Raw genomic sequence first — 25,317 nt, 5'->3', positions numbered from 1 at the left:
CTACAGCGCATACTTGCTCCAGCCTCAGGGCCTTTGCACATGCTGTTTCCTCTGCCTGGATTGCTTCCCCTTTCCCTGCATGGCTGGCTTCCTTCCCAGGAAGGTCTTTCTGCTAACCTACTCAAACAGAATTCATTCCAGCCCCCAGAGATATTCCAGATCCTCCATTACAGCAATCACAATTTGTAATTGAAGGCTTGCGTTTTTTTGTGAATTGGTTTGTTTCCTTCAACAAACAGGAAAATCCATGAGGGCAAGGATGAAATCCATTTGTTGTAAATGCCTTGTGCCTAACATATGGTAAGTGACCAATAAATAAATACAGAACACATTTGTCCATCCCCCTGCCTCCTGGGGGAGGGGGGTGGTGAATAGGAAGAAGGGAATCATGGAAACAGAAGGGGAAGGGAAATAATGTTTGCAAAGTCCCCATAGGATGGCACCAGGAGCTTTTTCCTGACCTTCTTCCATCTGTTTATCTCGCCAGCCGCACGAGGCTGATATTCTCACATCATTTTGCAGATGAGGATACTGAAGTTCAGAGAGGTTAAATCAACTTACCTAAGGCCCCCACAGTTAATAAGAGACAGGGCTAAGACTTGAACCTTGGTCTGTGTGATTCCACTGTTCCCTGATGTAGCACTTCCTGCTGTAGAAAAACTTCAGGGCCTTTTGAGGCCAAAATTTCAAGCCCTTTGCTCTCAAGAAGTACTTCCTTACCTCAAATCCCCATCTCTCTCCTCTGCCCTACTGAGAAAATCCTTTTGGCCTGGTTCATAATGAGCAAGAAAACAACTTCTGAATGACTGATCCACAGATGCTCTGCTCTGCAAGGGGACAATGAAAACCCCATCTGCTCGGGCTGGAGTGAGGACATTCTGACTGAATGGCTTCTAGCCCAACTCCAGCAGTGGGGGTGCATGAAACGAAAGAGAGTAGAGAGAATCTCTGTTGGCTGAGGCCTTAGGACTGATGCTCTCTCCCACCCGTCCTGGCAGAAATGCCTCCCACAATCTTCCGTAGGCAGCGTTTATGCACTGGGTGGGAGGCAGGAGTAGGAAACAAAAGCAATCTCCAACGTTACAGTCTACAGTTCTGTTTTTCTGCCATCCGGCCAAGCACAGATCAGCTGGATGGTCTTTATGGAAAAGAGTCTGTTCCGGGGGGTCCCAGGGTCCCAGTCCTTGGAGGCAGCTCTCCAGGGCTGACTACTGCATCCAGAACATCCCCCAACACCCCCAAATCACATCCTACCAGTCTTCTGAGGCAGCTGCAAAGTTCAGCACTTTAGCCTGAGGTCCACTCACCCTCACCAGTCAGGTCACTCGGATGCTGGTCTTGAGTTCTGCCCTCACCTGCTTCTCTAGGGTCATCTCCACCACTTCCTAAGTGGGACTCAGGCTGCAGCAGAACAGACCCTCCCCAAAACACTGGAACCTTCTTGTCCTCACTCATACTGATCCATGTACCTCGGTACTTTCAATGCATCCATTCAAAAAGTTATCTATATACCATAACAGCTGGGAAAACATATCTGGTTTATGTGGAATGCTCTTTAAATACAAATCGAAGTGATAAATAAAAATGGAGATTCTGTCGCTTCCCATCTGGAAATGTCTCTGCTTCGTTTTCAGACCAAAAGAGAAAACACACACTCACACCTCAGACAACGGAGCAAGATGGAACTTTCTCTGGAGGCTTGTCATGCAGTAATGCCACCACCATAATTCAAATTTCACTTTTAAATAACTTAAAAAACTTCTGTGGTTCCCCCTCCTCTTGGAGTCTGAGTTCTAGCAAACTCTCCAGGAAGATCGGCCTGGCCTCAGTCCAATGATCAGCTCTGGAGTGCCTGCTCTAGGACGCTTTGTGGCCTTCTCCCGATACCTGGTGCTCAGGTACGTGTAATGCACCTGCACTCAGGGCTGTGTACACCGGCGCACAGTGCTCGGTGGTGTCCATGGAATGACAAATGAACTCTAGCTGCTCTAGTCTGGAGCCTTCCTTCCAACCTCTTGGTCCAGTCCTGGGTGACCACCTCCCGTCACCCCTCAGCAGACACCTGCCACCACCCCCTGCATCTTTCTCCTCATAGCTCAGTTTCAGCTTGTCACAAAAGAGTAAGTCCCGGACCCACACAAGATGGACTGCCCTCCCTCCACTCCCCTGAGCCCTGCTTTCATTTAAGGGGAGAGCAAGCCTCTTTTTCCAGACCTTGCGCAGTCCACACTCACCTCACCAGCCTCCCAGCCTGAGGCCCTTCTTGACTGGCTCCCTCATTCAGGACAGACTATTTCCTGACTGCCCACTGCATTTAAGGGAGTTTACATGTATTGTCTTTAACCTCCCAGCAACCCTCTGAGGTGATGGGATAATATTATCCCCATTTAACAGATGAGTAAATAGAGGCTCAGGGACATGGCAGAGCTCAGACTTCACCAGAAGCCTGCTGGCTCCAAAACCTCTGCACTTTTCCAGAACACCACATGGTATCCACTTACCAGATACATTTTTTTACATGCGTTTGTTTAATACACATTTATTGGGCACCTATGTGTAAGACACCATGTCTTCTTTCTCTAACTAGATTTAGAAAGCTTTTCCTTCTCTTAGGTCCCTTCTCAATGATGGGCACAGACATCCTAAAGAAGCCCACCATCTACAAATTATTGTTGAGGGGGTCTCTTGACCACATCAGTCCCCCCACCCCCACTGACCTTGTGTCTGGTCCCTTCGAATTAACATCAGAATTGTCTGGCTGATGTTCAACTGATTCTGTGATATAAGCCTTTATGGCAGGGAGAAGAAGGGGTTCAGGCCCCTTGTCTGGGGCATGAGAGGAAAATTCTGGGTTTGACCTCTGCAGCCTCATCTCCCAGCCTTCCTCTGTATGGTCTGGTCCTTCAGGACAGCCACATGGGGGAAGCATACACCCTTCAGCTTGTGCAAATTCAACTCCACATGTGCACCCAGCCAAAGAGGGAGAAGGAAAGCAAGAGCCAATTAAATAATGCATATTGTTCCACTTGACCTTGGGCCATGGTGGGGATTAAATGAGTGAATGTGTGTTAAGTACTTAGGACAGTGCCCAGGGCTCCAAAATGTGTGCTGAATCTTTTCCTTGGTGTCCCCAGACCCTCTCCAGCCTTCTCCACCCTGCCCTGTGTCCCAGGAAGCTTTGCCTGTGTTCTGCAGTGGGTGGTGATGGGTCAGGAGAAAGGGAATGGGTTCTGATTCCTGTTCCCACCATGCTAGGTCACCTTAAGGCAGGTTCTCCACCCTGAGGCTGCAGCTCCTGTCTGGGCCATGGCTGTCCTCACATTCAGGAGCACCTGGCTTTTGGCTGCTGTTCCTCCCAGGCTATGTTAACAAGCCTTGTTGGTTCACATGTTCTTGCCCTTCCCTCTATGTGATTCCTTCATAAAACTCTCTTCAGTCTCCCGTTTGGATGAGCCAGCTGCTTCCACCTGACCCTGGCTGGTCTAAAACATTAGCTATTGTTGATGCTATCGCCAGTAGCCTTTCCTCTCTGTGACCTCCTCCTCCACCTTTAAGACTCCTCAGCTCAAACATCAGCTCTCCTTGATCAAGACTTTCCTTGGGCTCTGCCACAAAGCCTGTCCTTGTCATTCCATGGACAAAGGATGGCCCTCTGTTCCCACTCCTGCCACGGGACTCATCAAGCTGTATTGCACCTTCTCTCTCATCCGCCTGTCTCCCTACGAACGTATGGGTGGTCCCGGCACAGGCCTAGGGGAGAGGGGAGAGTGGGGCCAACAAGCTCCTTCCCTACTTGGGTCTAAATCTGTAAAATGAGGATAAAAGTACCAATTTCATAGGATTAATAATTTAATCATTCATGAGTTATTAGTTGTAAATGTTTAGAACAGTGCCTGGCAAATAGTAAGTTCTAAGTATTTATTAAATAAAACTAAAGCTGAATAAATGATACAAATTCTATATTCTCAACAGCTGGCAGCGTGGGCCCTCCCTACATGTTGGTGGGATGAAAGATCCAGGCACATTTTTCCAAAGTCTTCCTGGCTTGCATCCCAGATAGTGCCAGGTTTACTTGTCTCTTGTTTTATTGTCCTCTTTTCAAAAGACCCGTATCTTGCCAACTAGTTGGTAGCATCGGACCCAGCACTTGGCATAGCTGACCATGCACCCTGTCCCTGGTTCTTCTGTCTTATTTGCTGTTCCTTCTCCTCTACAGGTGGGGGGGGGGGAGGCTCTGTCCTGGGTCTTCTCTCCATCTGTACTGTCTCTGTAAGTGACCCCACCAGCCTCAGGGCTTGAACTACCACATGTGCCCCAAGGACTCACTGAGACTTATATCCAGCACAGACCTCTCCCCCTGTCTTCACACTCCTACAGCTTTCCACTTATCTCTCCATCTGAAGGTCTAACAGGTACCTCAAACTTAGAACATCTAGAACAGAACTCCTGGTTTCCACCACCTTCCACTCTGTCCCCACCAACTTGCTCCTTCTCCCCAAATGCAGATTCACCATGAGGTTTCTCTCTCCACACCTACAGCCAACCAATCAGCAAAGCCCATCAGGTCTCGCTTTAATGTGTATCCTGGGTCTGACCACCCTTCACCTAGTCCTAGCCTCTGCTCTGGCCTGGGCTGCTGTAGGAGCCTCCTAACTGGATTCCTTTCTTGACTTTCTCAGTCTGCTCTCTGCCAGCAGTCAGAGCAATTCCTTTTAAATGTCACTCCCCTGCTGGCTTCTCATCACACTTACAATAAATCCCAAAGTCTTGGCCACCACCTTCCACCACCCCTCTGATCCATCTCCCACCACTCTGACTTTCTCTCAAAATTCCATAATTCCTCTCAGAAACACCATTGTACTTGCCCTTCTGAAAGAAGGCAAGCACCTGTTGCCTCAGGGCCTTTGCACTTGCTGTTCCCTCTCCTGGAATGCTCTTCCACATATATCCCCAAGGTGCCTTCCCTTACGTCTTCCAGGTCTCTGCTTAAATATTACCAAGAGGTCTTTCTCACTACCCTATATAGAATGTAACACTTCATTACTCTCTATCCCATCAGCCCAGTTAATTTTTTTCATAGCATTTACCACTACTTTTACATGATACTTTTATTGGTTTATTGTTAAGCATCTGTCTTCCCTACTAGAGTGTGCTCTCTAAGAGGGCATGGACTTTGTTTTGTTATTCAACAGTTAAAATATTGTCTGGCAGAGATGATGAGCTCCACCAATATTTGTTGCATGCAAAAATGAATGAATGAGGAAGAAATCCCTAGAAGGCAGGGGCTCTTTCTGACCTTTTTATGTACCCCACCCCACCTCCAGATGCTTGGCCTGGGGAAGGGCACACTACAGATACCCACAGGCAATAAATACTTTTGGAGCAAATAAGTAACCGAGTTCCTACACCGGGCAGGCAAGTGAGCAGAGGGGCAGCCTTCTTTTCAGAAGCTGGTTCTCTGGGGGAGAAGCCTTTGTCTTTTCTGGCCCAAGGCTGTGACAGGAAGGCCATACCAGAGCTGCTGGTAGCCTTGGGAACCTACACAAGCCCAGAGAAACAGACTCCTGTTGCTCTGAAGGCATCGGTGGGGACAGTGTGGCCGTTGACCAAACGGTTACCCTGTGCCCAGAGTAGCCAGTACTTCAGTTCCTATTTCACATATCCTGTCCTTTAGGGTAAGTATTACAAAGCTCTTCTCACAACTGAGGGAACTAACACTTGGAGCGATTACGAGGCTTGCTCAAGGTCTCACTGGCAGTGAGTTGACAGGGTTGAGATTTGACCCTAGTTCTGCGTAACCCCAGATAATCAACAAGAGTAGTGGACATTTGTTGAGGACTTGCTAAGTGCTGTGGTTGATTTATGCCCACCACACGTGTAGATCTCACCCAGCACTCACAGTAATTTTACTAGTTAAACATCATTTAGAGCACCGAGGCACAGAGAGGTTAATAGCTGGCTCAAGGAAACATAGCACTTTCCATGACAACATACTACCTTTAATGTGCTATGGATTTAGATTACAAATCATTCCCAAGGGGTCAGTTTGCTGTGAAGTACTAAGGAGGGGACGTCCAGAAAGTAATCAACAGCTAGTAGTAGATTTCACCCAATATACCTGGGTGCCCCCAGCTCCATCCGCAGCTGCTTCCTTCTTTTTCCCCGGTTCCCAAGTGATCTCCAGCCTGGGAGAGAAAGGCTGCTGCCATCTCCCAAGCCGCAGGGCACAAAGTCCAGCCCAGGCCTTGCCCAGCATGGCGCCTGCCCCACCTGAACACACAGGAACATTAATAGGTAATGAGTTGTGACGAGGAAGAGCTGGGCAGTGGAAACACAGAGGCCCAAGGCCCTTTGGAACCTGCGGGGCCTGGTGAAGAGGAACAGGGGCTGAGGCAGACGGTGAGCCTCCAGAAGTAATGCTTGCAAAAGAGGCAGAGACCAGCACCCCAAAGGGAGAAGGCTAGAGAGGACCCCAGCTTACTTTCCACCCAGGGGCAGGAAAGTGAAATTCAAGCCTGAGTCTCGGGGTGGGGAACGGGAGGTTGTGCTCCCTCAAAGTGGGTTGTCTGAAATCTACACTCACCAAATGTCTTCGCTGCTGAAATTTCTTCCCTCGCATCCCTTCGCAAGAGGGTACACCAGTGAACCCTGTTTCATGCCCCCTTAGCTATTCACCAGCTCCCAGCTATCTCTCGCCCCTGTGTGCCCAAGGACTCATTTTAAGGAGGCTTCTGCCAGTATGAGTTGCCCTCATTGTGGCCCAAGCAAACCTTGATTGCAACATGTAGCAGCCAGCCGTGGGTAATTACTAGTGCAGGGGCTGCCTCTCATAGACGCAGCTAGCAGTTTGAGGGCAGAGACTGGGTCTGGCAGAGAATGGGCACTGAAAACATGTTTATTAAGTGAATGATCAACTCAGCTCCTGGCCCTTAGCCCCTGTGGCCCCTGCACTGACTCCCTGGGCTCTTCTGGGCCTCTCTGTGGGGAGAGAGGGGTTAAGTACCCTGATCTTGCCCCACTCAGGCCTGGGAAGGAGGTAGCTTGGTTTAAAGACACTGCCCCTGTGGGCTCTGGGAGGCTACAGGACACACAGTTGCCAGTCCCTCAGTGGCCGGGGCCTATGGGTAGCTCCAGGTACCTCTGGCTTCACCCATGGGCTTTGAGGCATCCTAAGGCCTGGTGGGGAGGTCCCCTGGGTCTCCCAAATGGTCCTCTCTCATCCCAGGGCCTCAGTGGCTTTTGCCTAGCTCTGGAAGCTATTCTGGAAATTCCCTCCGTGAAATCCCGCAGCTTTCAGTGACCATCTGGATTCCAGACCACCAGCGAGGCCCCTCAGTGGACCCACCAGGGGAGATGTGGCTCTGCCAGATCTGCTGATTCTTTGGACCTCCTCCCTTCTTCCCACTGCCCCCTGGCCAGCACCAGTTCCTCAGCCGCTTCTCTTCTATGGTTGGGAGCCTAAGAAATGTCCTAAATCAGGGAAGGGAGAGGGGACTCCCTGAAGTGTTTTGAGGTCAAAAGACAGAGAGAGATGTGCAGGGTGCCCTACCTCTCAGACACTGCCCCACAACCCTCTCCACAATGCTCCGAATGAGCTGTGGCACTTGGAGGAGCTGGGGGTTTGCCCACAATGGGCCATCTCAGAGAGGTGTCCTGTCACAGGCCAAGGCTGAAACAAATTCCAACTCCAAAGAAGTCCCAGCCCCGGGAGGGCAGAAGGAAAAAGGACGCCCTCAGATCAATTTAGCAGTTCCTACACCTGGAGTCTCAGCACTCCTTCCTCATTGCGCAGGCAATTCCTAACCGCAACCAAATAACCATGGGGGTTCCAGCCTCCCCAGAGCTCTCAGGTTCGACCAGAAAAGGGAGCCCCGAGCACCTCTGACCTTGTGCCGAAATTCTCGGGCCACCTTCCGGTCCATGGCTGGGCCAAATCGCTCCGCGGTCGTTGCGCAGCTCGCTCCTTAGGGTGCTTGGCTGCCGGCGACAGCGACCAGCGGGGCCTGGGAGCAGTGGGGGCGGGGCCTGGCCGAGTGGAGGCGGGGGGAGGGGCAGGGCCGCTGGGAGGACCGAGACACCAGTCCTGAACCCTACTCCTCTCACTGACGCACCCCTGAAGCAAATGGCCTGCAGCGTGTGCATGTGGTGGTGAAGGTGGGTGGCTGGCGCTATTCCAGTCCACTCGGATTGACCTTCCAAACACACACGGGTGAAGGAGAGGCTCCCTGGACGCTGGGGTGTAGGTTTGGGACATGGGGACATTTTTGTGTGTGCGTGGGTGGGGTGGGGTGGGGGAGGCTGGAATGCTGAGGTCCTGAGACGCGTGCAGGTGGGTAGTGGGTGGGGTAATCTAGTCAGTATTCTCTGGATGCACAAATAGAGGCCCATTCGCCCTCCTGAGGCTGTCTGTCACCTCTTGCCACCTGCCTCACCTTCAGCTTACATTCTGTAATGGCCTCCTTCGTGGGCTTTTCTCACTAGGAAGAATCTTCAATCTGTGAATTCCTTGAGGCTGGGTCTTACCGTGGCCCACAGGAGCCAGAACCAGTAGATGGGAGTAGCACCCCTCAGCCAACTTCCCCTCCCACCTCCCCTAGCCCACTCCCTCCAACCGCTCCCCCCCCCCCCCCCACATTCACAGAAGCATGGAAGGACCTGGCAATGGCAGGAGAATTTACTGCTGACCTTCACCCAGGTCTGAGACTCCATCTGGTTCATTTGACTCAATTCAACCAAAGTTTGCTCTACTCCAGGTCTAATGCTGGGTGCAAAGACAATGATAAACCAAGCCTGGGGCAGACTGAGAGGAAAGAGGGAGGCAGGAAAGGGGGAATGAAGCTGGTGTGAGTGGTGGGAGCCTGACCTGTTTGCATCCTATTGGGGGAAGGGAACAAGAGGTGGACAGATGCCCAAATCAGTGAACCACTTACAATTGTACCTTCAGGGGCACCTAAAGACCCCCTCCTTTGTATCCCACCCCTAATAGCTGAAGTTTTGCCATCAGACTTTTTATTTGGACAACATTATTGTCTTGTTTAAGATGTAAATCTCTCCTGGAGAAGAACCTTAAAATATTATCCATGATCTCGCCTTAGTATTAACTGGTTATGTCAATGATACAAAGGAAAGAATTGTGGGATTTTCAAAGGTCCAGGAAAGACACACCAAATATATTCCTCTCCAATTTATTTTGCTGATTCTCTACATTTCATTGCTATGTCATATAGCCATATTTAGAATCCAGGCAGGGCGGCAAATGTCCTAACAAGAGGGAGTGTGGTCCACTGGCATGGCACGCTAATCCTTCTTTTATGTGACTGCCTCCCCCCAAAACGCCTTCTTAAAATGCTTCCCCCTTTGTTTTGAAGATAGCTCCAAGTCCTGGTTCTTTTCTCCCATGAATGTTCCTTCTCAAGCTTCCGCTCAGACAGCTCTGCCTTCGCCCATTCCCTAACCAGGCTCCATCCTTGGCTGTCTCCTTCTCACCTTCCATCTATGCCCATGGCTTCAAATCCCCTCTGCGGGGATAGCTGTGCACTTGATTTACCACCCTATTCCCAGAGCAATGTGTGGCAAGGAGCGGAGGCTTAACAACGTAGCTGAGTGGATGAATAAGTGAATGAATGAATGCATCTCTAATTGAGACCCCTGTTCAGGGGTCTATTGGGGCCAACATCATCATCCTATCCAAGGCCTAGCATCTGGCTGGTGTTCCAACACGTTATTGGACAAATGAATGATGAGCAGGTTCCTGAGGCTCTCAGGCCGTTTCCATTTTCAGTTTCCCCCTGGACAGAGAGGGTGACTCGTCCACAAAATTAAAATTAAAGTTTTTTTGGGGGGGTGCAAATTCTGGCCTTGATGGAGTAATAATACGGGAGTGTGGGGCACTTCTGTCACTAAATCAGCATTTCCTGAGCTGCTCAAACCTGGGGTAGGATGGAGATTTGAGTACTCAGGAATCTGTAGCAGGGATGGTAGGAGCACAGGCCATGACGCTGCAGTCCTGAGCCCTGGTTCTGCTACTGACCGTGGAACACTGAGTGGCACCTTCCATGACCTCTGTGAAAGGAGAGCAGAGGACAAGACTCATACCAGCCTCTTGGGTCTCTGGTGTAAGGGGCTTCCAGGACCTACGTTTCTGACCCAGGGATCCCTGAGGAGTAAGGGATGTTGGAGGCTGCACAAGCTGCCTCCTCGCTCCTCTGGGAGACTTAGGACTGAGCAATCGGAATCCAGCCTCCCCTGGGGAGGGGCAGCTAGTACAGGAAGGGCGCAGGGTGGACCTTCGTTAGGCGCCTAAATTATGGTAATAAGCTGGGCAGTCCTGTCGCTTTAGCTTGGGGAGGAGCCAAGCGTCTGGGAGGCGGGGCCAAGGGAACCCTAGGGCAAAGAGAGCGAGCCGGACGGCGGCCGCTGCGGAGTGGTGTGACCCAGCCGTCGCCGGGAGAGGCACTCGGGACCCCGAGCCTGTACTCAGGCTTCCCAGTCCCCGCGCGCCCCTATGTGGGCCCCGGCCCCGCGCGTCCCCGCGCCCGTGCTCTGCCTGCTACTCGCTTGCATCTCGCTGTCCTTCGGTGAGCCAGCAGGGGAGTCCCTCCCGGTGCAGGCTCTAGGTGAGAGGGGTGTGGACCAGGGAAGGCCCAGGCTGGGGTACGTTTAAGAGAACGAGCCTGGTAAGGTTGGAGAGAGGGAAGAAAGAGAGAAGGTTTAAGGGAGGGCAGGGGGACAGTCAGGGAGAGGGTCTAAAGAGAGGGGGCACAGAAGGAAAGAGAGGTCAGCGACAGCCGTGGGAATGGGTCCCAGGCTGGGCAGGGTGGGGGACTACAGAGAACTGGGCACACAGAGTGAGAGGAAAGAGGAAGACCCTTATTGAGGAGCCGCCAGGGAAGGGGAGAAAGAATTTGAGAAAGTGCCAGGGGAGATGTGGGAAAGGTGTCCTAGCAGGTGGGGAACAGGTAGTGGGAGGCCCAACAAAGAGGGACGTGATTTGAGTGGAAAGGAATCCCCTGTTTTCAGCGGTGGCACCCACGCCCCCCAGCGATGCAGAGCTGGAGCCTGAGCCAGCCCAGGATCCCAGGTGAGTAGGTGTGAGCTTGTGGCTGCCCCAGCCATTGTTCCCATCTTTATTCCTGGTGTGGGTGACCCCAGGAGTTAGCACGGAGGGTAGATGAGTCTGGGGGTGGGGAGGAGGTATCGCCCATTCTTATCCACTTGCCCATATCAGGCTTGTTTCTCACACAGCCACAGCCATCAGGAGGGGACCCTTGCCACAGGGGATGCAACAACCTTGATGGGAGGCCAGGTAAGGGGAGACCGGGAGAAGGGGGGCTTCACTGGGCAGGGGCTCATTTCTGTTGGGGTCTGAGGCTGGTAGGGCGTTCCTAGGTTTCAGGAAGGTCATCTCTGCAATTATTCAGAAAGGAGCAAGCAAGCTTTCTGGTTTGTGTCCCAAGTATGTAAATTCATAAGTCACTTTTATCCCTACTCTCCTAATCTCTAAGGGCCCTGTAGCAGACTCGGTTCTCTATCTGTCTATCCATCTATCTACCTCATTTTTAATGGGAGGAGGGTGCTGAGGTGCCATCAGGGGACAGTGAATTCTCCCTTCCGCTGGTGAAAAGTGGGAAGGAGAGAGGTTAGGAGCTTCAAGTTCTCTTTTTCCTGTCTGGCCTGCGAAAGCCCTAAACCCTTTCAGAGGCCTCTGTCCGTACCCTGAGCAGTGTCCCAGCGATGCTGCCCTGGGAGGGGAGAGACACTGGGCCGCCTGGTGGGGTTTGCAAGGAAGGGTTGGTTGAGAGGCAGAGTCCCGAGCTGCCATCCTCTGAGACTCAACCACTGCCTGTCGCCAGCCCTCCTGGGATCCCCTGCACTTTCAGGAGAGGTGGTGGTTTGTGTTCTTCCTTTGCCAAACTTCTTTGGGTTTTGGGTCAGGTGAGTCAAGTTCTTTTTCTAATCCTGGCCTGTACTGGTCTCTTTCCTCGAACCACAGACATGTTACAAATCTAGCCCACCTGCAGCCAGGTCCCCCAAGCATCCTGAGCCTGATCTCGGTTATCTTAGGGATCAGGTCTGTGTAGCTCCATGCACCAGCAGATTGGGAGCATCATTTATAATAGAAAACAATGTGTCTCAAATTCCTGCCCTTTGGAAATAGACGTGAAGATCCCAAGGTAGGAGCGGGCATGCTTATTCTCCAATGTGTGCATTATGTGGGGCTTTTATTTCTTATTTGCGCACTTTTCCAGCTCCCAACTTTTAGAATCATGAATGAAAGATCGTGTCTTAATTCATTTAGATCTGGGGAAATCAAGGTAGGAGGATGACTTGCTGTGTCTCCTGGTGTGCTGGCCTGTTCCCTGGCACCATGAATGCCCCACAGGACTCCAGGAATCCCTGTATTTCAGTGAGGGAACTGATCCTTACCCAAGTAACTTTGCCCTTGGTGGGCTTCCTTCCTTGCTGGATTCCAAGGTAGGCCTCCTCCTTTTCTTTGTGAAGCACTGGACCAGCAACCCCAGTAGGGTTCTCACATTACTCCTTAGAGCAAAGAAGGGGTTAGAATGGCCCTCTTTTAAGGTGATGTGAGTTGGGCACTGGGGGAATGAGGCCATCAACTAGAAAGTGAACCTGGGGACCTTTCAGGGGCATCTTCCTGGCATGCCCTCATTTGTAACGGGGTGGGGGAAGCGGTCCCAGACCAGCACCCGACCACCCTTCATTTCAATGCCACCTCCTTCTCTAGAGCTCATCCATTCTCAAAGAATTGATTGTGTAGACCAGGGGTCCATGAACTTGGGTAGAAAAAAAAATTATTAATCACAGGAACCTCAAACTAACTGAAATTTAGCATTCCCTTCAATTTTTACTATAGGCTACAAACCGCAAGAGCATTAGCAGTGTCTGCGACTGTCACCAAAGAAATCACAGATCTGTCCTATCTCCTGGCAGTTGTTGACAGCTCTAGGTCTCACTTACACTGACTGCTTCAAAGTTCTGGCAGTTGTAAACACCTGCTGCTCGGTTTTGTTACTTAATGTATTCATCAAAAAGTACAAATATTACTGAGTCACCCAGGTTTACAGAATATTGTCATAACTATTTTGCAATATATTTGATTTCCTTTGTAATTTTTTATTTTATGTATTTAGAAACATTATTCTGAGAAGGGGCCCCTAGGCTTCTTTAGATTGTCAAAGGTGTTCATAAAAGTGGCATAAAAATGATTAAGAACTCCTGATCTATATGGAAGATGAATCACTGGGACATAATTTAAATTTTTTCTCCAGAAAATGGCCTCAACTCTACAGCACAGGCCCTTACCCTCGTAGCCACGTCAGAGGTAGAGGCAAGGTGTGGAGAGACAAAAAGGCCAAGTTTAACCAAGCTCTTCAGGGTTCGGGGGTCCTGGTGTGGATTGTTTTCCCTGGCTGTTCTCTCCTGTTTCCTGTGGTCTCTGAGGCCCTGTGAGACTGATTACAATCAGGTTGGGCAACCCACTTCCTGGGGCTTGGCCTGGGTCTGTAGGGTAGGGAGAGCTGGGGAGGACCCAAGAACCAGGGCCAAAGTGTGAGGAGATGGTTGAAACCTGGTCAAGGAGGGGCCAGCAAGTTCCAGGGGCCAGCAGATAGCACAGAGAGAGGGGACAAGTGCCTGGAGATGAGGCGGAGAGACTGCCGGCCAAGGAGGGGCAGTGAGCTGGGATTTGGCTCAGGGACCAAGAGTTCTGAATCCTTTCTATGTGGCAAGTCCTTTGCTAGAGCTGGGGATTCAGCCCGGGATGCTGACAGTAAGGGAGGAAGATGTGAGACAAACACCCGCAATGTGGTTTGTGCCTTGTTGGCCCTGTGAACAAAAGCATGCGCTCCCTGAGGGCAGGGATTTTGTTCTGTTCACTGCACCTCATTGGGGGCTGGGCATATACTTCTGGGAAGTTGTACAAATGGGGAGGCTGAGACTCTGAGAGGGAAGGAGCCTGCTATGCAGAGGGTCCCACGCCCAGGTGACATTAGACACTTTGGACTGGAGTTCTGCAAGGTCGGATGTCTACAGTAGTTAGCCATGTGGTGACTGAACACACATGATGTTCGGGACAGCCCTAATTTCAGATGGTTATGTGGTGAGAGACCAAGTGCTGGGATTTCCGCTCTGGAAAATAGGATTTCGTGGCTACGCTTTGCCTGCGTCCTCCTCAGCTGTGTGGTATCGGGGAGAGTCCTGACTTGGAGCTGAGTTCTGAGGATGGTGGGTGGTGATCAGTGAGAAGGTCCCAAAAGGAAGGTTGGGGTGAGGGATGCGGTGAGGGGCTGCCTTTGTTTCCTTGCTCTACCTCATGTGGTTTCTGTGGAGGAACATGTTTGTTCCTGAGACAAGGGGGCTTTGTGTTGAGACACAAAGGTTTACTAGGAAGGGGAGGGAGAAAGGGAGGCTGGGGGAGATTGGAGTGTGGAGGGGAGCGGGTGTGTTCAGTCTCTGATGCCACTTTGGAGGGTAAAAAAAAAGGCTTTACTCCTCTGGCCTGTGGCAGGCCTGAAAATTCTCCTTTCCTCTTGTAGGTGGGCCTGTAGAGGTAAGGTGGCTGGTGCACCGAAGGGTAGGGGTCTCCCTCCCTCCAGGTGATGGACAGGAAGGGCTGTGACCTTCAGGAAGGCTGCCCTTGATTGCATCTCTTCTGTTTTTAAAAGGAGGCTGAAGGCCTGGACTCCTTGGCCATGTCTTCCTGGGAAAGGCGGCTCCATCGGGCTAAATGTGCACCATCCTGTAAGTGGTCCCCAGGCTGGGTGTGGGAGGGCTCCAGCTGGCAGAGAGACCTGTGAGGGCTGGACAGGGCCTCCCTTGGGGTTTCCTGTGACCTCTTTTCCCTGCGTGGGGCTCCCTTCCACCTTCTCCAGCCCCAGCGTCCAACGGCACCCTGAGTTCTCCTTCCTGGCCCAAGAAAACATCCTCTCTGTGTTCTGTTCTTATTTATGACCATGGCCTTGTGGCTTCCCATTCTCACATGATATGACTCCAATGAGTTTGTACTTCCTTGTTTAGTCATGGCTTCCCCCTCCGCTTCTTCTGCAGCCCCTTTCTGTGTTCTGTGGCATTGCCCTTCTTCCTGTTCTGTGTGCGTGGCCTCTCCCCTCACTTGTCTGTTGTCTGCGCCTCACCTGTCCTGTATCGGTGGCGCCTCCTCCTACAGCATGATTCCTTTCCTCACTATGCTCTGCTCTGCGTTATCTTCTGTCCTCTGTGGCCTTTCTCTCCACTGCATTCCAAATGGGAGATTTCTCCCTCACCCCCGGTTAATGCTGTAGCCTCTCAGGGCACTGCCCCTGCTTACCCCAAATGCCCCAAAACCTCAGTTCCGCCTATCTTGCCTGGTGGCCAGGGACTTTTAGTTGCAGGAGCTGAAGACCAAGGTGGGGCTGGCCTGGGGGCCGCTTGCTGCTTACTGAAGGCAGGTACCCCCCCTCCACCTGCCTGCCAGGGAGTGGGCCAGGCAGCAGTCTAATACACCCCTGCTTGTACCCACATTAAAGCTAGCTACTGAGGAATGTTGGGGCTGCCTGGGATGGGCATCTGAGTGCCATGTAGCTCTGGGAGGGTTGGGGGCAGGTGCCCGGGCATGAGGGAGTTGCTGCATCCCTGAGTTGGCCAGTCTTGGCTCGATGAGGAGGTGCCTTCTGTGTGTCCCTTGCAGACTTGTTCTCCTGCTTCAATGGAGGCGAGTGTGTACACCCGGCCTTCTGTGACTGCAGACGCTTCAATGCCACTGGGCCACGCTGCCAGATGGGTGGGTTTGGGCTCCATCCCACCCTGGGAGGGGCCATGGGTACAGGAAAAGTCTGGAGGTCCTGGACTGTGGGGGGTAATGGGGGTGACCCTAACAGGGCTGGAACCCACCAGCCTTTGACTTGGTGCCCACTGCAGCTACACAGAGAGGTTCTCTTTTCCTGGCTCAGTGTACAATGCTGGCCCCGAGAGGGACAGCATCTGCCGGGCGTGGGGACAGCACCATGTGGAGACATTTGATGGCCTCTACTACTACCTCTCGGGGAAGGGTAGCTACACACTGGTGGGGCGCCATGAACCTGAGGGACAGACCTTCTCCATCCAGGTGAGGCCTCCCCTGCCCTGCCTGTCTAGCAAGGGTCCACTAGGCATAGACCTGCCAAAAGGTTGTCCTGACAGATGGCCATACCCTAGATGGGCTGGGGATCTTGACCACTCATGCCCTCTCTGCCTGGGGGTGTCACACATCAGAGTTTTTTATGACTGTCATTTCATGATGGATATGTTACAATTACTTAGACTAATGGGGTGCCACTCATTCATGGATTATGAAATTAACTAAATGAGTCACAATCAGCTTAAAAAAGAGAATAGAAAATAGAAGAACGGAATATTATTGCAATATTATTTTGTAAAGCTTTTGTTTTAGTTATATATGTATATATTTTTATTCCTTACCATGAGTCATGGTCAAAAGTGTTTGAAAAATACTTAATTACGCCATGGAGTGGCTTTCACGGGTCCCACTTTTGGTTGAAGTGGCTCTGTCACTTAAGCACATGTAATGTAAGCTATTGGAAGGTTTGGGAAGAGTTTCCACTCTTGGAAGAGAAACATGTTCAGACTTTTCTCTAAGGACTGGGAGCCTTGGTGCACTGCAAACCCCAGCCCTGGGTTCCTATGGCCTGGAGGTCTGTGCTCTGTCTGAGCAGGGAGCAGAGGAGGTGTGTTTATGACAGGCAGCACAGGTGTGACATGTTTGCCTGTGTGTTGAGGGGAGGGGGCTAGACTGTGCTTGTCAGGGTCATAGTGAAGTGTGTGTTTATAGTGTGTGTGGGGAGAGTACTCTGTGAGTAGATACATGAAGTGTGTGCATGTGTGTGTGTGTGTTCTATATGCATGTGAAATGGTGTGACTGTATAACCTTGGCTTTCAATTTGATGGGATGACCTGGGATGGATAAACCAAGAACCCGGAAGTAGGGAGACAGCACAATATGTTGAAAGAGCCCTGGACTCTGAGCCGGCAGACCTGGGTTAGAGTCCTGGCTGTGTGTGGGGCCTTTGTCACTTTACCTCTCTGAGTACCAGTTGCCTCTGCTCTGAAAACCAGGTAATTCTAACTCTGACCTCACTGTGATGTTGTGGGGACTTGAGAGATCACAGAAGAAAGGTGCCTGGCATGCAGTCGGCAGGTCATCAGCATTTAATGGAAGCTCAACAGGGGGCCACGAGGTCCAGAACTGAAGGTCCTGGCAAGAACCCTAAACTCTGCTCTCTGAACCCCCAATCAGGTGCACAATGACCCACAGTGCGGGTCCTCCCCCTACAGCTGCTCCAGGTCTGTCAGCCTCTTCTTGGCTGGTGAGCAGGAGCTCCGTCTGGCCAAGGAGGTCACCCATGGAGGAGTGAGGTAACTACAACACCTGCTCTGATCTCTCCCACTCCCCAGCAGTGCTGGTGGGGAATAGGTTAGCATCCACCATTTTCCAGGCTTAAAGGAAATTGTTTTCTGGAGGTAAACAGCAGAATTTCCACTATTAGGGCAGAACATCCTGGCTGGCCTGCTGGGTGCCTAATCAACTAGGTTTGCAGAAAGGTGAGTCCCTTGCGATTTTCTGGGACTCTCAGGCCTTGTGGACTTCCACACAGTGGGTTTTCAGGCAAATAACAATTTTCCAAATGGCTAGCTACAAGGGTACTACTAAAGCATGTTCAATTTTTTTTTTCACAATTTGAAGAAAATCTGCCTGAATGGATAATACACAGTTCAAGCATCCTCAGAATAGAAGCTGAGCACACTTCCACCCTTTTCTGGTGACATAGGGATATTCTAAAGTCATTTTTCTGGGACATCACAGGGCCACACAAGGAATGAGGACTCTGTTCTCATATTAAATGGAGTGTGGTTCTTCCGGAAACCTTCATCACTGTCCTTTCTTTTCCTTGCTGTCTGCTGTCACTTTGTTGCTTCCTACAGTGACTCTTCTCCCCTTCCTTATTCCAGCTTCAGATCTTAAAACTGGGTAACGAAGGTTTCCAGGGCTGAGTGTAAAAGGGAAGGCCCAGGGGTTTCTCCTGTGAATAAAGGATTGGATTATGGATTTTTGGTACCAGTTTTGGTTGGTTAGACACTTCTTTTGTTTTCCTTTCCTGATTTTCAGGTGGATTGAATGTTGCCAAGTCCCGGATTGGCTAGGAGACCCTATACCCCTAAAACTGGGAAAAGTGGTCCCTGTGTCTTCTTCCACTCCAAGTTTTCCTTCTCTCTCAGCTTTTTCCCTTCACTCCATTCTCGTTCCCTACCAAAAAATACTCAAAGTTGCTGTCTGCTGGCCCTGGCCGGTAGCTCAGTTGGTTAGAGCCTTGTCCCAATATGCCAAGTTTGCATGTTCGATCTCTTTTTAGGACACATATGAAAATCAACCAATGGATGCATAATAAGTGGAACAACACATCAGTGTTCTCTCTCTCTTTCTCTCAAACCAATTTAAAAAAATTAAAAAGTAGCTGTCTGCTTATATGATATCTCCTGTCTGGAGAAAGGAGCGAGAAAATTCAGTTACTCTAAGATTTATCCCTGCCAAGGAAATGGCAATTTTGAAAAAACAATTCTAAAACCCTAAAGACAAAAGAATCCCTCTCTAATGGTGGACTTCCAGGCACCTGAGAAGTCGGGGAGGACAAGTGGGGCCTCAGAGCCTGTGGTACCAGTGGCCATGTGGGAAAGCAGGTGCTGTGTACGTGATGGGTCCTGCAGGCAGGGATGGTGGATCCTTTGGTAAAGGGACGGGGCTGGTGGATCCTTTGGTAAAGGGACGGGGCTGGTGGAGGTAGTGTGGATGCCCTGAGGCTCTGGGCTGTGCCTGGCAGGGTTCAACTGCCACATGTGATGGGGAGCCTGCACCTGCAGCGGCTGGCTGGCTACATCCTCGTCCGGCATCAGTCTGCCTTCACGCTGGCCTGGGACGGTGCCTCTGCTGTCTACATCAAGATGAGCCCAGAGTTCCTGGGCTGGACCCATGGGCTGTGTGGGAACAACAACGCCGACCCCCAGGATGACCTGGTGACCAGCTATGGTGAGGTTTGGGGTGGGAGGCCTCCTTGGATTGTGGTGGGAGGACCTTAGGGAAGAACCCCAGGTCATGATATTAATGACCAGTGGGAGGCCAGGAGGCCCTTCCTAAGTGTGTAGCCTCACACATGCTGTTAACCGCTTGATCTCAGTTTCCATATCTGTAAACTAGTCATAATGAGAAGTCCTACTAGGGTTGTGTGCAGACCTGTTGGGCACTTTGCTGGGTAGGAATGACCCTGCAGGTCGTGTGTATGTGTCTATGTGTACATGGGAGGGAGGGGGCGGAGGGCCAGAGAGCCAGGAAGAGAAAGGGCCATCTGGAGTGGAAGATTGCTACGGAGCAGTGGCTAGAGTAAAAGTGAAGGGTACAAGGCCAAATCACGGCAACTATGGCCAGAAGAAGGGAAGTGACGCCCTTGAGCACCTGCGTATTGAACATCATCTCATATAGTCAACAAAACAAGCTCATGTTACATATATGGGGAGACTGAGGTTCCTTGTCCAGGCCTGCATACTGTGCTCTCTCCATTGCATGGTGTTGCCTCTGCTGAGTTTGGAGCAGTAGGGACCCACTGCAGGTTCTTGAACATTCTTGACTATTATCACCAAACAGCTTTCACAGGAGAGTGGCCCTGTTGGGAATGCAGATGGGGAGGGGAGCTCAGGAGGTGGGGTTCCTCAACTCCTCGCCTACCTCTTGGCATTTCTTCCACTCCAGCTTCCGTGTCGCCCGAGCCCTTTGTGCTGACTGCCCCTGCCCCACCTGTGCTCATGCTGCTTCTCCCTGCAGGGAAGCTGACAGACGATGTGGCTGAGTTTGTGCACAGCTGGCAGGAGCGGGCCCCCAATCAGCCTCCAGGGCCCACAGCCTCCTCCCTGCCTCGCCCACCGTGCCTGCAGCAGAGTCTGGGAACCATGCAGGTGGGCACTCTGGGGAGAGTCCCCCACCCCAACTCTGGCTCCTACCATAGAGCCTGGCTTAAGCTCGTTTCCTGTCTACTGCTTGAAGTTGCTAGCTGCAGGTGCTGAGGGTTGTTGATGCCCGTGGGTCCTTTCCTCTCCTTCCCACCCTCCTCTTTCCTTTGCTTGGGCCCAAGCTGGGGTTCCATGTGGGGCTGGTGAAGTCAGAGGGCTGTGCATGGCCCTGCTGGCCCCCCGCTCCAGCTCTTGGCTCTTGCCCCAGAGTGTGTATGACCGATGTGAGGTGCTGCTGAGGCCCCCCTTTGATGCCTGCCACGCCTACGTCAGCCCTCTGCCCTTCGCGGCCAGCTGTACAAGCGATCTCTGCCAGTGAGTGGGAAGCTAGGACTGGGGGTGGTATTGGTGTTGGGGAGATCCCTCCCAGTGTTGGGGTGGGGCTCAGCATGTGGGCCACTAAGCCTGATCATCCCAGGCACTGACAGATATGCTTCCCAAAGCTCTGGAATTCTTATCTGCATAGAGGTGACAGAGCTTCATTCAATGGGGCTCAGAAGTGGGGTCTGACCCCTCTCAGTGTCCTGCCTCCAGACTAGGGTTCTGCACACATAGTTGCCCTCCCTGGCCTCCTTTTGCAGCTGTGTGTGGAGAACAGAGGCACCCTGAGCCCTAGCTCTGTCTGTAGAATGCTGGAGGGCTGGAAGCAGGTGGGGCCTTGCTCTAGTATCCATTTCGGTTTTCCTGCACAGATCAGCGGGTGATGAAGCCACCTGGTGCCGAGCACTGGCGGAGTATGCCCGGGCATGTGCTCAGGCGGGGCGGCCCCTGCAGGGCTGGAGGACCCAGCTCCAGCAATGCAGTAGGTGCAGCCCGGTGGTGGGCAGGGAGGAGTCCCGACAAGCTCTGCCCTAGGGCTGAAGATGGCATTCTCAGGCCTCAGCTCAATGTCCTGTCCTGCTCAGAGCCACAGTGTCAGAGCTTTAAGCCCTGGAGTCCCCTTCTCATGTGACAGATGGCAAACTGAGGCTCAGAGCAGGATGGAGTGGCCTAGAGCCACAGAGTGAGATGAGGGTGGTTCTCACCAATTTCCTGGTCTCCTAGTCACCCAATGGGACTGAAGAATCAGGAAAATCAAAGCCCTCCTGCCCTGGCGGGCTGTAAGGAACTGACAGATCATATGGCTCCCTCCCTCCCTCCCAAGCTGTGCGCTGTAAGGAGAAGGGCTTTACCTACAATGAGTGCATCGCCTGCTGCCCTGCCTCCTGCCAGCCCCGAGCAGCCTGCGTGGACAGCGAGATCGCCTGTGTGGATGGCTGCTACTGCCCCAATGGTATGCTAGTGTGGAATGCGGCCTGCCCTGGCCTGGATGAGCAGGAAGCAGGGGTTCAGAGGATGTCTGTTTGTGAAATGAATGAAAGAAGGAGCAAACAACTAATAAGTGAATACATGAATGAACAGCTTAAGGAAGGTGGAGTGGAGGGCAGAACTGCAGCTCTTGAGAGGTTCATCAGGGTATTTAATTTCTTGGGGTCTGAGCTTTTTAAGGTGTGTAGATGAGAACAGCTCATTCACTCATTCATTTATTCATTTATCACACATGCATTTGTTTCAACATTCATCCACAGACTGTTTTTTACAGTGTATAACTTTGCAGAACATCTGCTAGGCAGGGGGTTGGGATAAAAAATACACGGATACATCATTGACTTTAGGGATCAGAATCTGGTAGCAGTGAGAAGACACATGTGAGTCCCCTCTAAGGCACATGTGGTCAGGACCAGCTCAGGGGTTCACACCAGAAGAGATACAAGAATTCAGTGGTGGAAGAGATTGTCAGGGAAGGCTTCCTGGAGGAGGTGGTGCCTATGTTGGTTCTAGATACAGTGAAAGGCTTTTGAGAGGCGGAGAGGAGAAGCTAGTCTATATGCAGGTTGTTTAAGGTGGGTGGTCTCTGAGCAAAGTTCTGGAGGTGGGATTCTTTGCTCAGAGAGGATTCAGATCTGACCTGAGCCAGGGGTTTATGCAGGAGAAAGTTTGAAAGTGGGTGCAACAGTGTAAGAGTTTAGATGTGGGAATCTTTATCACAGGCCCTCATGAGCCATGAAAGGTTTGTGAACAGCAGCAGAGGTGAGTTAAGTGGGTCTTTGCTGTCCCCCTAGGGTTGATCTTTGAGGATGGGAGCTGTGTGGCACCAGCTGATTGTCCCTGTGAGTTCCATGGGACCCTGTACCCAACCGGCTCTGTGGTGAAAGAAGACTGCAATGCCTGGTCCGTGTCCACTGCTGGGGGTTGGAGGGGGTGGTAAATCCTAGGGCTTTCTATCAGGGTGCCCCTGTGGGGTCTGAGAGCCCTGATGGCATGGGGGCACTCTCTCAGCACCTCTGAATTGCAGATGTCATTAGATCTAATCTGTGGGCGGAATTGCCACCACCCATTTTAGAGGGAAAAACTGAGGGCTGGGGGTCAGCAGGTCTGTGCACCCTGCCCCCTCCAGCATCTCTTCCAGGCCTGGGAGGGTGAGCCCCTGCCTTTTTCGTCTCTGTTTCAGCACATGCACTGCGGGCAAGTGGGTGTGCAGCACATCTGTCTGCCCAGGTACATCTGACCCTCACCTTGTACTCCACCCTCTTCCTCTAGTCTCACAGCTTCTGGGGCAGGGAAACTCTGACAGCCAGGCCTGCTGTTGGGGCTGGGGTGGCAGGTTGGGGGGTCACTCAGTTTTTTTTTGGCTCAACTACCCTCCCTTTGTTTCTTCAGAGCTGCTTTGCCTGATTAAGCGATGGCTTCGTCCCATTGGGGACTATTTTTCATGAGGTTCTGTGTATCTAAGGACCTTCCTGAGCTTGAGGGTCTTAGTCCAAAATTGGTCTCCAAGCTCAAGGCCTGATCACCTGTCAGAGGGAGTTGCCCAGGGCAGGGCAGCTTCTCTCCAGTGACCAGGGCTCTTGAAGGGCAGGCCAGTGCTCCAGACACTTCCCTGATTCCTAGGACACGGTGCTGTCTCCTCTTCCTGCTCAGAGCCTGCAGGGCAGAGGCAGTCTCCATGGGGCAGCTCCTATGGGTCAGCCATCTTTCTCTGCCCCTCAGCTGAGTGTTCCGTGACCGGAGACATCCACTTCACCACCTTTGACGGCCGCCGGTACACGTTCCCTGCCACGTGTCAGTACATTCTGGCCAAGAGCCGTTCCTCGGGCACCTTCACAGTGACATTGCAGAATGCCCCATGTGGCCTGGTAAGGACTGGGCACCCCAGGCACAGTCCAGCCAGCCACCTCTGCCCTCTGCCCCCTAGAAAGGCTGGAGGGCTTAGGGGAGGGCCCCAGGTCTTTCCACAGCCCCTTTAACCTTCTGTCTATTGTTAGGCGGATCCACGGGGCAGGAGATGGGGTTCTGGATCTAGAACATCTGAGAGGAGTGCCCTTTCTTGGGCCTTGGTTTTGTTTTGTTTTTAATCTCTAATATGGCTCTAATTCAACTTAACCTTCTCTACTTCCTTGGATTGTACCTTCAACATCTCTGTATTCATTCATGCATGCATGCATGCATGCATTCAGAAAATACTGAACATCTACTTTTGCCAGAAGCTGTGTTGGGTCTGAGACTGGGATGAATGAAGCCTGGCTCTGCCCTCCTGGACCTTACACTTTGGTGGATGAGGCAGACAAGTGACCTCATAACGCATTCTATATAGGAGCTGTGACAATGTGGAAAGTACAGAATAGGTCTCCATGGAGAAATTTTATCTTGTTGCTATTTTACCTGGGCATCAGGAGGGGGCAGATCAAGAAAGGCTTCCTGGAAGAGGTGACCCCTGAGCTATGTCAGCTCTGTATAAGCTGGCCACTGCTTGCCTCTTGAACCTTATCTTAAAACACTTTGCCCTGTGGGCTCTACTTCTCTGGGCTTCTTTTATATCCTTGAAAGCATTAAATGTCTTCCCATGTCAGGGAACTTTGTTCAGGATACCTCCCTCTTCCCTTTCTCTCTTTGCCCAACTAGCTCATGCATTCTTCAGGTCTCTGCTCAAATGTCACTCTTGTCCCATGTCTCAGTTTTCTGATCTGAAAAATGGGGTTGCTAGTACTTACTGAATAGGATTGCTATGACGATTAAGTGAATAAATGTATATAAAAAGATTAGAATAGTGCCTGAACATTGAAACTCTACATTAAAGCTAGCTGTTACTATTATAAGTTGTAGTATTATTAAGAGCTTTATTATTGTTATGATTGTATTATTATTATTATTTTATTATTTCCTGGGATAGCCTTTCCTACCTGGGCAGATTAAGTCAATTCCTTCGCTACATGCTTTCCTAGCACCAGCACTGTTTGCAGCACTGATCAAAATGACAATTAAATAAGCGACTTTGTAATTCCTAATTTAATGTCTGTGTCCCACACAAATATGTGCTCTCCATGAGGGCAGGGACTGTATCTGCCATGTTCATCCTTGTATGATTGTGTGGATGTCTTCCTGTGCAAGGAGGTACTAATGGGCTCTGTGCATACTACCCCTCTTAGAGACGACAACCTGAGGCCCAGAGAATATTAGCTCACTTCCGGTCTGCCTGTGGGTGGAGCTTGAGACTTGGCAGGATGTGCCTGTGGAAAGAGCTATATAAACAGCCACACAAGGATGAAATTGAAGTCCTGGCTTGCCGTGGAGTGGGGAGGCTAGTGCTTCTGAGGCTGGATGTGGGCCATCCAGGGTGCACACCCCTGCTCTGTGTCACAGACAGCCTGAGTGTTGACTATCATGCGCATTTGCATAATCTTAGCTCTGCCACCAACCTCCAACCTGAGCCTCTGCCTTCCCATGCCCCAAATGAAAGCCCTTGGTTAGAGGACCCGTGATGTCCTTTTGGGTTCTGTCACTATGAGGAGTCTGCCCCTGGCCTCTATCTGCACTTGAATCTCTGCTCCTAGAGGGCTCTGTTGGGACCAGTGGGACAGACAGACTAACTCTGCCCCTTCAGCCTTCCTCTCTCTCCAGAACCAGGATGGAGTCTGTGTCCAGTCGGTGTCAGTGATTCTGCACCAGGACCCTCGGAAGCAGGTGACCCTGACCCAAGCCGGGGATGTTCTTCTGTTTGACCAGTACAAGGTCACCCCACCCTACACAGACGGTACGGCGTTGGTGAACGAGTGCCGGCTGGGAGCTGGCTGCCCAGACTTCTTCCAGGTTCCTCTGACCAAAGGCCCTGCCACACGGGCAAGAGCTCAAATTCTAATACCGGGTGAACCAGGCCAGGGGGGCACCTTGGTCCCAGGAACATGGACTCTGGACTTGTAAAATGACTTTTGTCCCCACCCCAACATGATG

General features: G+C 51.5%; 2 protein-coding genes across 2 annotated transcripts in view; one reads left to right on the top strand and one right to left on the bottom strand.

Annotated features, from left to right (window-relative positions):
- Nucleotides 1-8,008, bottom strand: part of USH1C (USH1 protein network component harmonin) — a 47,047-nt gene extending 39,039 nt beyond the window's left edge. Inside the window, exon 1 of the mRNA XM_090263476.1 lies at nt 7,887-8,008. Within this exon, the coding sequence (XP_090119602.1) occupies nt 7,887-7,922 (36 nt within the window). The 5' untranslated portion in view covers nt 7,923-8,008. The remainder of the gene's footprint in view (nt 1-7,886) is intronic.
- A 2,496-nt stretch (nt 8,009-10,504) lies between these two features.
- Nucleotides 10,505-25,317, top strand: part of OTOG (otogelin) — a 73,229-nt gene continuing 58,416 nt past the window's right edge. The window contains 16 exon segments of the mRNA XM_090267273.1: nt 10,505-10,653; nt 11,042-11,080; nt 11,245-11,305; nt 14,685-14,760; nt 15,686-15,778; nt 15,948-16,102; nt 17,291-17,409; nt 18,870-19,075; nt 19,865-19,995; nt 20,258-20,364; nt 20,742-20,851; nt 21,194-21,322; nt 22,152-22,260; nt 22,541-22,587; nt 23,080-23,225; nt 24,988-25,120. Of these exon segments, the coding sequence (XP_090123399.1) occupies nt 10,505-10,653; nt 11,042-11,080; nt 11,245-11,305; nt 14,685-14,760; nt 15,686-15,778; nt 15,948-16,102; nt 17,291-17,409; nt 18,870-19,075; nt 19,865-19,995; nt 20,258-20,364; nt 20,742-20,851; nt 21,194-21,322; nt 22,152-22,260; nt 22,541-22,587; nt 23,080-23,225; nt 24,988-25,120 (1,810 nt within the window).

The sequence above is a fragment of the Furipterus horrens genome, unplaced genomic scaffold (assembly GCF_987537825.1).
Source record: "Furipterus horrens unplaced genomic scaffold, mFurHor1.1.pri manual_scaffold_2, whole genome shotgun sequence".
NCBI lineage: Eukaryota > Metazoa > Chordata > Mammalia > Chiroptera > Furipteridae > Furipterus > Furipterus horrens.
This window is presented reverse-complemented; position numbering and strand designations above follow the sequence as displayed.